This window comes from Schistocerca serialis, chromosome 3 (assembly GCF_023864345.2).
Source record: "Schistocerca serialis cubense isolate TAMUIC-IGC-003099 chromosome 3, iqSchSeri2.2, whole genome shotgun sequence".
Classification (NCBI taxonomy): domain Eukaryota; kingdom Metazoa; phylum Arthropoda; class Insecta; order Orthoptera; family Acrididae; genus Schistocerca; species Schistocerca serialis.
This window is the reverse complement of record NC_064640.1, coordinates 359,341,599-359,354,436: the sequence shown is the minus strand read 5'-3', so window position 1 is coordinate 359,354,436 and position 12,838 is coordinate 359,341,599. Positions and strand designations below refer to the sequence as shown.

Sequence of the window (12,838 nt, the reverse complement as noted above, 5' to 3'; positions counted from 1 at the left end):
ATTGGCCCCTGGAGCTTTGTTCAGTTTTAATGATTTCAGCTCTTTCTCAACATCATTGACACTAATTCTTATTTCATTCATCTTTCCAGTGGTACAAGGATTAAATTGGGGCAAGTCTCCTAGGTTTTCCTTTGGGAAGGAAATTTGAAAACTGAATTAAGTATTTTAGCTTTTATTTGCTACCCTCAATTTCAGTTCCTGTCTCATTTTCTAGGGACTGGACACTAACTTTGGTACCACTAACAGCCTTTACATATGACCAGTATTTCTTTGGATTTTGTGAAAGGTCATTTGACAATATTCTGCTATGGTAATTATGGAATGCATCACACATTGCTCTCTTGATAGCCAAACACATTTTATTCAGCATCTTTCTATCTGTAGCCCTACACTTTGTTTTACACCTATTATGCAGCAGTCTCTCCTTCTTTAGAAGTTTCTCTACAGTGACTGTATACCATGGAAGTTCCCCCTCATTATGAATTGTTCTACTGAGTACATATCTATCCAGTGTGTTGTCAACTATACTTTTAAACTGGGGTCACAGTTGCTGTACATGTTCCTGACCCATGCTGAAAGTTTAAGGTTTCTCACTAAGTTAAGACATTACTGATTTTGTATCTAGTTTACTTAACGTATATATCTTTCTGCTTGTTTTAATTGTCCTTTGTACTTTGGTAATCATTGTTGTCACAACAGCGTTCTGGTCACTGATATCAGTTTAATGTGGACATCCTCAAAAAGGTCAGATCTAAAGTATATTCTAAAGTATATTCAGACAAAAATTGATGTTTTTTTTTCCTTTTTTTAATTATACATTCTTCCTATGCGATTTTAGTGACCTTTAACACATGTTAAGATTGTGCATCATTATAAATAACTGATAAGGATTGAGATAATGAATTTTATACATTAAAAGTTAATTTTTATTTTCCAACAAATTAAATTTGCAAATTTTTAAAGTTGTAAATTGAAATATTAGAGACAGAAACAAAACAAGGTAATGCTATGAAAAGATCAAAATCAGTTTTCTTTCTCAACATTCAAAATTAAGTTGCAGACCCTTCCAAAATTGTCCATTCATTTATGATGGTCTGCAAGTCCAAAGCACATCTTCTCTAAAAATAAAGATCCCTCTGTTCCCAAGTGGATGTAGGAAGTACTCACAAAACTTCATCTTTCTTGTGTTGTGTCTTCATCAGGGACATTAGGAAACATATACATGTTTCTACAGTTCCTTTGTGGACACAAAAATTTCACGCACGCTTCTGTTGCACCACTATTTGTGGGCACTCCGACATTCTGCCTGGCTATTTATAATCTCTAACAAGAAAAGCCTCTTCTTTCAGCAGTAAAACTTTGTTGAATGATGGGTTGTTTTCACTTTTGCTACTGCTAGAAGCACTATACTTGTTCCTGTACTGTTTTCATAATTGATATCCCAGATATCCCAGAAGGAATGTCTTGTTTGCAGTGGTGGTAACTACCAGGCTTATTTGGAGGATAATAAACTTCTTTGAGCATTTCTTCAAAACTGTGTTGCTTTGCCTACTCATTATTAGGCAATTTCCATAAGATATGATCTAGATTAAATGGAATTAGGCTTTTGGGGTGAAATCCACTCTTTATGTTTGCAGTAGAATTTTCTGGGATCTTAGTAAGTGTCTGCTTAAGGAGAAATGGAAAAGCATTTGGAAATGGTCCCACAAGTGCACTTCTTGAAATATTGTTCCACTCACACTCTTCGATAACACATAAAGAAATATGACTGTATAAGTTGTCCCCAATCACCACTGTAAGCCCATTTTGCTTCTCCAAAGAGCTCAAGTGACTGTAAGAAATCAGTCTTCAGATGTCAGTAGAACCAACCATCCACTCATATTCCTACTGAAATGTGTATCATGAAGGCCACTTTCTTTCCACATGCTACACATATGCTCAGAACTATAAAGGACATAAGGAGGTGTAAAGAACATAAGGAGGAAGCAACTTACCATCAGCACTTGTTGCTATCATTATCGAAACACTAGATTTTGATGAATCCATCACCTTTTCAGCATTTGTACTCCATCATTTTGTAATTGTCTGCTGCTTGCATTGATCATCTGACGTATTCATTTTATAGTAGTTAATTAAGTTGGTAGGCAGGAGATTTTCCAACATTGGCTTGATATTGAAGAAATATATCTTAACTGTCTCTTTGTTCACTTCTGTTTTAGCTTTTTTCATATTCTTACTTAAGAGAATGGAGGTATCTTCTGAATAGCACTTGAAAAATAAGTGCAGCCATTCCTCTCCTGGTCAATTTTTAGAAACGATCTTATCTTTTTGGCCAGATTTACCAAGAGAGCCTTTCATTAAATATGCAGTGTGCAGCCTGGAAGATACCTTGCTTCAACATTCCTTCTTCTTTCTCATTTAGTATTGGTTGTCCTCCCAAGTTTCTGGATATATTTCACACACCTTATTTCATAGGGTCTATCAGTATACGAGGTGCATTCAAGTTCTAAGGCCTCCAATTTTTTTTCTAATTAATTACTCACCCGAAATCGATGAAACTGGCGTTACTTCTTGACGTAATCACCCTGCAGACATACACATTTTTCACAATGCTGAGACCATGATTCCATGGCAGCGGCGAAGGCTTCTTTGGGAGTCTGTTTTGACCACTGGAAAATCGCTGAGCCAATAGCAGCACGGCTGGTGAATGTGCGGCCACGGCTTGGTGAAACAGTTTTTGTTGCAGTGCAGGAAGGAATTTGTCCTTCAAAACATTTTCGTAGGATGCACCTGTTACTGTAGTGCTCTTTGGAACACAACGGGTAAGGACTATGCCCTCGCTGTCCCAGAACATGGACACCATCATTTTTTCAGCACTGGCAGTTACCCGAAACTTTTTTGGTGGAGGTGAATCTGTGTGCTTCCATTGAGCTGACTGGTGCTTTGTTTCTGGATTGAAAAATGGCATCCACATCTCATCCATTGTAACAACCGATGAAAAGAAAGTCCCATTCATGCTGTTGTTGCGCGTCAACATTGCTTGGCAACATGCCACACAGGCAGCCATGTGGTCGTCCGTCAGCATTCGTGGCACCCACCTGGATGACACTTTTTGCATTTTCAGGTTGTCATGCAGGATTGTGTGCACAGAACCCAGATAAATGCCAACTCTGGATGTGATCTGTTCAACAGTCATTCGGCGATCCCACGAAACAATTCTCTCCACTTTCTCGATCATGTTGTCAGACCGGCTTGTGCGAGCCCGAGGTTGTTTTGGTTTGTTGTCACACGATGTTCTGCCTTCATTAAACTGTCGCAACCATGAACGCACTTTTGACACATCCATAACTCCATCACCACATGTTCCCTTCAACTGTCGATGAATTTCAATTGTTTTCACCCCACACAAATTCAGAAAACAAATGATTGCACGCTGTTCAAGTAAGGAAAACGTCACTATTTTAAGTATTTAAAACAGTTCTCATTCTCGCCGCTGGCGGTAAAATTCCATCTGCCGTACGGTGCTGCCATCTCTGGGACATATTAGCAATGAACGCGGCCTCATTTTAAAACAATGTGCATGTTTCTATCTCTTTCCAGTCTGGAGAAAAAAAATCGGAGGCCTTAGAACTTGAATGCACCTCGTACCATACAAATCACATGCTTTCCTATAAAATAATTTGCCCCACTGAATATCATGAACAGCTTTATAAAAAAGTTCTGGCTCATAATTACACCATCCTGTAATGCCTTTCCTGCTTTTATTCATTCCCAGCATTGTCCGAAATCACCCCACACAGTACACAATTTTGTAAAAACTATTGTTATTTTATAACTGTACGTGAAAAACTCAACAAACTTTTACAGGAATTGTCTCAGTGGTGTAGGCTACTGAGTTCACTGACAGTTGCAGTTATAATACTTTTCCACAGGCCACAACAATAGAAAGTTGCCACTTGATGATACTGTGTGAACTTTCAACAATGAGACTGTTCATTAGATATCTACCTATATCAACAATTGACCCAAATTAAAAGACACAGAAAGTGATAAATACAATATCACACTTAAAATAACTGGCATGTGGAAATGAAAATGAGCAGCAGTTAATTGCTATGCTGTGGAAAAGAGCAAATAAACCATACTGTCCAAAATCTCCTCACTCTCTGAAATCACTCCATTTGACTGTATCATCATGTCCTTCATATACAGTCACCTATGGGCTATGATTCAATTAACTTGTTTTCTTTCTCTCTTATTCATTACTTGAACTTTGTTTTAAGTGTTCAGATAAATTATGCATATAATCTGATTTTTTTATTGCTGCAGATGATTCAATTGATTCAGGTCTGGAAACTGAGTCACCAGATCGGTTTGCAACATACATTATGATTGATACAAATGAACATTTTGAAGTTCTCTTGACGCCATCTTCTATTGAGATCCTTCACAATCTTTTGGAAGCATTCACCCATAGTCCATCATCAATGTCTAATGGAAGACTATTTGAACTGGAAGGTCCACTCACTTTATATAACTACTTGGGTCCCAAATCAACTGTGCAGTTGGTAACAAAGACAGAGGTGGGTGCCTAAAACAGTATAGTAAGATATTTAATAAATAAAGAGATTTACTAGTAATCTGTAAGTATTAACTGAAATGTAATATGTCCAGTGTCATGATCAATTGTAAGTGGTAACTGTTGTGTGATTTTTGTTTAAGAAGTAGTATGTAGTAAGAAGTGATTTTATGTGGTTTCTGCAATAGTTGAGGGTGTACATAATGAAAAAATCTGTTGAAAATTTTCATTGATGGAACAATAAAATATTTTTATTGAATAACGCTGACTTGTTCATTCATAATTATAAGGCCAAAATAAAATTAATTATTTGTATACAAGTGTATACACATAAACAGTGGAAAACTTTCTTCTCATGCTCCACTGGCTATTTGCTTTTCAAAATGAAAATTTATATTTGCTTCTCTGTTTGAACAGAACTATTTTATAAAAGTTATGACAGTAATAACATACATAATGATAGTGACACTCTAACAGCACACAATTGTTGTGTTATTAAATTATGACATAGTCATTGACACATAGGCCCAACTGCAGAAAAATTAATAAAATAAAAGATCATGAAATATGTAATTTGCTTAAGAAACTCTGTGTTAATTCTGTTTCAATCTAAAGACATAGTCCAGCCCGAGCCTGTAAATTACACTAGTGTTAAAGAAGAAATGTGGTCAGACAGTGGACACAGTTTGCGTTCTGAAGCAAGTATTTGTGAATACAATGGATAAACTAACTTTTCACTTTTACCAGACAACACCAGATGGGAAAGACAAGGTACTGATGACAGCAGCCTATGATAAATCAGACTCACTTCCCAGTAGCCCTGCGTCAACCACAGGCTTTGGGGATTTTAGTCAACATGAATCAGATGCAGATATGGAAAGGTAAGTGATTTTGATTGCAGATGTGAAGAGTGATACTATTGTGTTTCACATGAAACTGGCATATGTCATCTCTTACTTATATATAATGAGTAAAATTGGAGGGACAGTGCGAAGCACAGGTGCTCTAATTAACCTAAGAATAATACATGTTTGATCACATACTTAGATAATGGTGATGAAGCACTAATGTCATGGCTATACAGAAAAAATATACTTGTATATTCTTTATTGCAATATTGTTATTCATGTTGTGACATTATTGGTTGTATCACAAAAATATAACCTCACAACTAATTTAGGGAAGTCACTGATATTGGTTGCAATTACTTTATGTTGCAGAATTAATCTATGTTATGCAGTAATTGTAGGTGCATGCATTTCATTCTGTGAGTAACCTTCCGAACTCATTGTGATTTGACTTGTGTGAAATAGGTATGTAATAGGCATTGCAAAAGAAGGTTTCATGCAGCAGTACAGTGTGATGAAAGCATACAGTAGTGATAGAATCCTTGAAGGAGTAAAATTTTTGAACAGATATTTATTGTTAAATGCAGAATGTGTATTTTGAGCAACATGACTGCAAGTACCATAAATGAGTCATCAATTTAAGATAGAAAATATTGATATACATTGTCAGCATTCTGAAGATCATGCTCCATGCACTAATGTAGACAAAACCTTGGTGAATGAACTGATTAGAGTGAATTGACATATATCTATGAGGTATCATGTGCAATTTCTAAATGTAGGATACGTAATAAATGAATAGTGTGGTATAAGAACGATCATCCTCATCCTCATAATTTTGATGGTCCTAATCAAAACAGTCTCCTTTGGATGTGATATACTTATCCCAGCATTTCTTCCAGTATGCTAAGACATACTAGAAGCCATATCTTGAAAGATCCTTCAGAATCGTCTGTACTGCTTCGGATGATGGGATATGCCACCCACAAAGATGTTTCTTCATTTTAGGGAATGGAAAAAGTCACACTGGTAAATGTGAACTACAGAGATGGTGAGGGATACACTTCAGATTGATTTTTGCTAGCTATTTAGTAACAACATTTGCAGTGTGAAGCTGTACAATATAACTATACGGCATACAGCCAGTTTTATGGATATGTGGTCCTTGTCACCTGATATGGTTTTGTAAAGTTTTCAGGATATCCCTGCAGTATTGTCTAGTTGTTGTGTGTGTAGAAACAACATACTGATAAACCATTCCATGAAATCAAAAAATGAGGTGAACATAACTTCCCCAGCAGAAACAGCCACTTCTGTTATTTTTGGACTTGGTAATGAAGGAGATTTCTGCACAGACCTTTGCTGTTTGCTCTCAGGATCAAAATGATGCAGTGAAGTTTCAACATCAGTGATTACCTTTGAAAGTGACTATGGATCTTTTTCTGACATCAACTTCATCTGCACACAAATCTTCATGTGAATGTTCTTTCATTTGGAAATCTGCTATCTCGCAACCCACTGTGCATAAGCATATCTCATACATAAATTTTCTATCACCAACTTGTCGATTATTTCAGACTGTGTTAATAACTTTATTTGTTAATCTTGTCTCACAAAGACAGCTGTAGTACTGACAGTTTCTTCCATAAGAGCAGTAACTTGAACGCTGGATCGACTTTCCTTTGAAATTGATAGTCTTCTCATGTAAACATTTTAACATATTTTTGCATTGTGCTGTAAGGAAGAACAGACTCTCCATAGGCCACCTGTAACATTGCATAAGTGTCAGCTCAAGATTTGTTGAGACAGAAGCAGAATTTCAAAGCTGCATATTTCTGATTGCCCGCCACCTCCATTAATGCAGTGAAGGATACTGAAAATGTCTGAGCTAGCATACCTCTTGTAGGCAGGGACCAGGAGTGCCAAAACTGAAAATGGTTCATCATGTTTGTTACATGTTAAGCTGACAGGATATAATAAGGTAAAGCTTAAGCCTGAAAAATTTTAACCATAAAGAAATTATGATCATTCTCTTTTGAACAGCCCACGTAATTCTGTGTAATAATGGTCATTCCCATGGAGCGCATTTTGTACAGGAACAAATTTTTTGCAGGTTTTTATGATATGAGACCATATTAAGTAGTGGAATAACCTCCACTGTCTTACTATACATTGAAATTTAATGGTGGAATATGAATTTTTTATTCTCTTATTTTCATTTTTTAGCCATTCTGCTGTATTTATTGTTTTCCAGTTTACAATTTATTGATTTGAAGCCACAAGCTTCTCCCCCCCCCCCCCCCCTCTTCCATCCCACTCCCCTCCCACAGGGAAGTGAGAATTATTGTTCATCCACACAAATATCCTATGATATAGAGCATCCATGGAGAAAAAATAAAACCTTTTAGGTTCGCCAATGACATTGTAATTCTATCTGAGGCAGCAAGGGACTTGGAAGAGCAGTTGAACGGAGTGGACAGTGTCTTGAAAGGAGGATAAGATGAACATCAACAAAAGCAAAATGGGGATAATGGAATGTGGTCGAATTAAGTTAGGTGATGCTGAGGGAATTAAATTAAGAAATGAGACACTTAAAGTAGTAAAGGAGTTTTGCTATTTGGGGAGCAAAATAACTGATGATGTTCGAAGTAGAGAAGATATAAAATGTAGACTGGCAATGGCAAGGAAAGCGTTTGTGAAGAAGAGAAATTTGTTAACATCGAGTATAGATTTAAGTGTCAGGAAGTCGTTTCTGAAAGTATTTGTATGGAAAGTAGCCATGTATGGAAGTGAAACATAGACGATAAATAGTTCGGACAAGAAGAGAATAGAAGCTTTCGAAATGTGGTGCTACAGAAGAATGCTGAAGATTAGATGGGTAGATCACATAACTAATGTTGAAGTATTGGATAGAATTGGGGAGAAGAGGAGTATGTGGCACAACTTGACAAAAAGAAGGGATCGGTCGGTAGGACATGTTCTGAGACATCGAGGTATCACCAATTTAGTGTTGGAGGGCAGCGTGGAGGGTAAAAATCGTAGAGGGAGACCAAGAGATGAATACACTAAGCAGATTCAGAAGGATGTAGGCTGCAGTATGTACTGGGAGATGAAGAAGCTTGCACAGGATAGGGTAGCATGGAGAGCTGCATCAAACCAGTCTCAGGACTGAAGACCACAACAACAACAACAACATAGAGCATGAGGAAACTATGCATCCATCCATGTATCAACAGGTATGAATACACCTCAACAAGTTGGGTGCAGTTGACTAATGCACCAGTTGTACCTGAGATGTATTGGAGAGCCATAGAAGCTCAGAGACATATACTCGTTAAATGATGGTGGAATATAATGTGTATTTGATTGCAGCACTGCCGACAGAAATCCACCATATCTCATCCTCTCTTCTAATCCAGTATATGGCATTCCAATATATGATAATACAACTTAGTTGTTTGTTAGTTGTCAGTTTGTAGACTAAGTATACCTGCTGTGAATTCTGTTAGTTCAGCATTTTTGCATTTTGATGGCAAACTGTGCACAAGTGATAATTGTGAATATTATGGGCATAAACAATTACTACAGTCTATTTAAAAAAAATTGAGATTTATATATATATAATCGAAGTGTAAATATGTCAGTGTTGCATTCAGTAAGGTGAAATGGTGTGATAAGTGCAGATTTCTTCTCATACTCGCAGATATATTTTTAGGGTTACAGGCAGTTGGGGTAAACTTGTACCACCTTTTACGTAAAAAAAAAAAAAAAATACTGGACACAAACTAAATTACACATTACAACAGAGATTGCAACATTTTATGTGTGTAGTTACTGAGTGCTTTGGAAAGCAAAAATGCATACTACCTATGGCTTATTAGAGCAAAATTTCAGTTTTAATGCTGGTACCTGTCATTCAGGATAATTTTAGACCAGTCTTAAGAAACAGAATGTTTCCTGTCTCCAATGCTCTGGGTAAATTTAGATTGTGCCTGAAGGATATCAAGTGTTAATAAGAAGTAAAAACAAATAGTGTTAATTCATTACTGCAGGTTGACTTTGAAATACCAAGATATTTGTGTTGACCTGGCATTTTTCAACTTAAATCCCTGTCACCAGTAGTTCTCTTTACAACCAGTGCAACTAAAAGATAATCACAATCCTAAGAGCTTGTAGGAAATCGGAAAGACAACTAACTAGAAATCATAGCAGTACTGAAATTGTTAACTTTAGTACAAAATAATATGATTATGTGAAGCAGCAACAATCTGAAAAAAAAAAGTCGTAAGTGGTACAAAGACACTCAGGCTGATAAAATGTTACCCTGACTGACTGTCATTTTACACAAAAGAAACATTCATAAATCATCATGTAGTTTTTCATTCCATTACATCCACTGTTTTTTATTTCATTAGCCATATGTAACACTTGTGAATGTTGCTGTAGGTTATTTAAAATGGGAGTGTATTGTGAAAATTTTTGAGTGTAGTTTTATTGAGGCAACTGCTTTGGGAAGGAGAACGGGGTATTCAATGAGGATTTTCCTTGGAATTGTAAACTACATTACAAAAATAAGAAAATCACAAAAAGGAGGAGAAGATTTGTGACATTGCCATTCTGAGTGGCCACACGATTTGAGGTACCATGTCACGGATTGCATTTCCCCTCTGACTGGAGGTTCAAGTCCTCCCTCAGACATGGGTGTGTGTGTTGTTCTTAGCATAAATTAGTTTAAGTAGTCGGTAAGTCTAGGGAACGATGACTTCAGCGGTTTGGTCCCTTAGGAATTCACACGCATTTGCACATTTGATGCATTTAGACAGAGTTAGAGCAATAAAAAAGACAGCATATGAGGGGTGATGTTGGAAAAAGTTGACACGCACAGGGCTTATGGTCAAACAGTTTGTTGCAAAATTTAAAATTCAAGTAACTAATATATGTTAATTACCAGCAGAATTAGAGATCGAAGGGTATCATTGTTGTTGCAGTCTTCAGTCCAAAGACTGGTTTGATGCTACTCTATCCTGTGCAAGCCTCTTCATCTCTGAATAACTACTACAACTTCCATCCTTCTGAATTTGCTTACTGCATTCATTTCTTGTTCTCCCTCTACAGTTTTTGCCTCCCCCCCCCCCCCCCTCCACACACACACACACACACACACACTTCCCTCCAATACACAATTGATCTCTTGATGTGTCAGAATGTGTTCTACCAACCTCTACCAACCGATTCCTTCTTCTAGTCATGTTGCACCACAAACTTCTTTTATCACAAATTGTGTTCAGCACCCTCTCATTGGTTATGTGATCTACCAATTTTATCTTGAGCATTCTTCTGTAGCACCATATTTCAAATGCTTCTATCCTTATCTTGTATAAGCTGTTTATCACCCATATTTCATTTCCATACATGGCTAAACTCCATACAAATACCTTCAGAAAAGACTTCCTGACACTTAAATCCATACTCGATGCTAACAAATTTCTTTTCCTGAGAAACACTTTTCTTGCCATTTCCAGTCTACATTTTGTATCCTCACTACTCTGGCCATCATCAGTTATTTTCATACCCAAAGAGCAGAACTCATCTACTACTTTAAGTGTCTCATTTCCTAACCTAATTTCCTTAGAATCACCTGATTTAATTCAGAATCAACTACATTCCATTATCCTCATTTTGCTTTTGTTGATGTCACCTATATACTTGTTTCAAGACACTTTCCACTCCATTCAGCAGCTCTTCCAGGTCCTTTGCTGTCTCTGGCAGGATTGCAATGTCCTCGGAAAACTTCAAAATTTTTATTTCTTGTCCCTGAACTTTACTTCCTACTCCAAACTTTTTTTTTTGTTTTGTTTCCTTTACTGAATGTGCAATGTGCATATTGACAGACTGAATAATGCCAGAATGCCGGCTATAGCGCAGTCGTTAGGCATTTGTACAGGTTAGTTAATACATTCATTGCGTGTTTCCTTTGCGTTATCTAGGCACGGACTCGTGTTTCAGTAACTGTTGTTCAACAGCGATTAGATTGGACAGGGACTGTGATTGCTGTTTTCGGATGAGGGCTGAGTTGGCATCCCTTCGCTCACAGCTGCAAGCGGCCCTGACTTCAGTCGCGCAGCTTGAGGCTGTTGCCAATGGGCGCCACTGTGGGGAGCCAGACTTGGGTATCACGGGGATGTCAACCTCATCCCGTCTGTCCCCAGATCGGTCTGCCGCTGTGGTTGCCCCGGTTGCTGCCCGCAGTGGGGCTGAGCCCTCACCTGTGGTGGATAAGGAGGTCGTTCCAAGGCGTGGCAGGCAGCGAAAGACGTCCCCGGAGGCTGTTCAGAAAGCCTACCAGGTGCGTCTGACAAACAGGTTTCAGGCACTGTCTCTGGCTGAGCCAGATGCAGCTGCCTGCCCTGTTTCAGAGGATGATTCTCAGCCTTCAAGGTCTGGGCAATCACAGAGGGTGGGCTTATTGGTAGTTGGGAGCTCCAATGTTAGGCGCGTAATGAGGCCCCTTAGGGATATTGCGGCTAAGGAGGGCAGAAATCCAGTGTGCACTCCATGTGCATTCCGGGTGGAGTCATTCATGATGTGGAATGGGTCCTTCTGGATGCCATGAAGAGTACAGGGTGCAGGCAGCTGCAGGTGGTGGCACATGTTGGCACTAATGACTTGTGTCGCTTTGAATCTGAGGAAATTCTCTCTGGATTCCAGCAGCTATCTGATTTGGTGAAGGCTGCCAGTCTTGCTTACAAGATGAAGGCAGAGCTCACCATCTGCAGCATCGTTGACAGAACCGACTGCGGACCTTTGGTGCAGAGCCGGGTGGAGGGTCTGAATCAGAGGCTCATACGGTTTTGCAACCGTGTTGCCTGCAGATTCCTTGACTTGCGCCCTAGGGTGGTGGGGTTTCAGGTACCGCTGAATAGGTCAGGAGTTCACTACACTCATCTGGCAGCTACACGGGTAGCGGAGGCTGTGTGGCATGGACTGGGCAGTTTTTTAGGTTAGAAGGCCTCGGGAAAGTCCGGGGTGGGCTGCAATCTCAAAGGGTGCATGGCAAATACAGGACGTGCTTGGATCAAGGAGCAGTTGGATTTGTAGTTGTAAATTGTTGTAGTTGTGCTGAGAAAGTCCCTGAGCTTCAAGCGCTAATAGAAAGCACAGAAGCTGAAATCGTTATAGGTACAGAAAGCTGGCTAAAGCCTGAAATAAGTTCTGCAGAAATTCTTATGAGGTCTCAGACGGTGTTCAGGAAAGATAGATAAGGCAGAATTGGTGGTGGAATGTTTGTGTCTGTCAGTAGTGGTTTATCTTGTAGTGAAGTCGAAGTAGATAGTCCGTGCGAATTGGTATGGGTGGAGGTTATACTTAACAGCCGAACTAAGTTAATAATTGGCTCCTTCTACCGACCCCC

At 38.6% G+C, this 12,838-nt stretch overlaps 1 protein-coding gene across 1 annotated transcript in view; it reads left to right on the top strand.

The window, feature by feature from the left end:
* Positions 1–12,838, top strand: part of LOC126470164 (intermembrane lipid transfer protein VPS13A-like) — a 762,201-nt gene that overhangs the window by 501,997 nt on the left and 247,366 nt on the right. The window contains exons 38-39 of the mRNA XM_050097791.1: positions 4,330–4,583; positions 5,327–5,460. Coding sequence (XP_049953748.1) covers positions 4,330–4,583; positions 5,327–5,460 — 388 coding nt within the window. The remainder of the gene's footprint in view (positions 1–4,329; positions 4,584–5,326; positions 5,461–12,838) is intronic.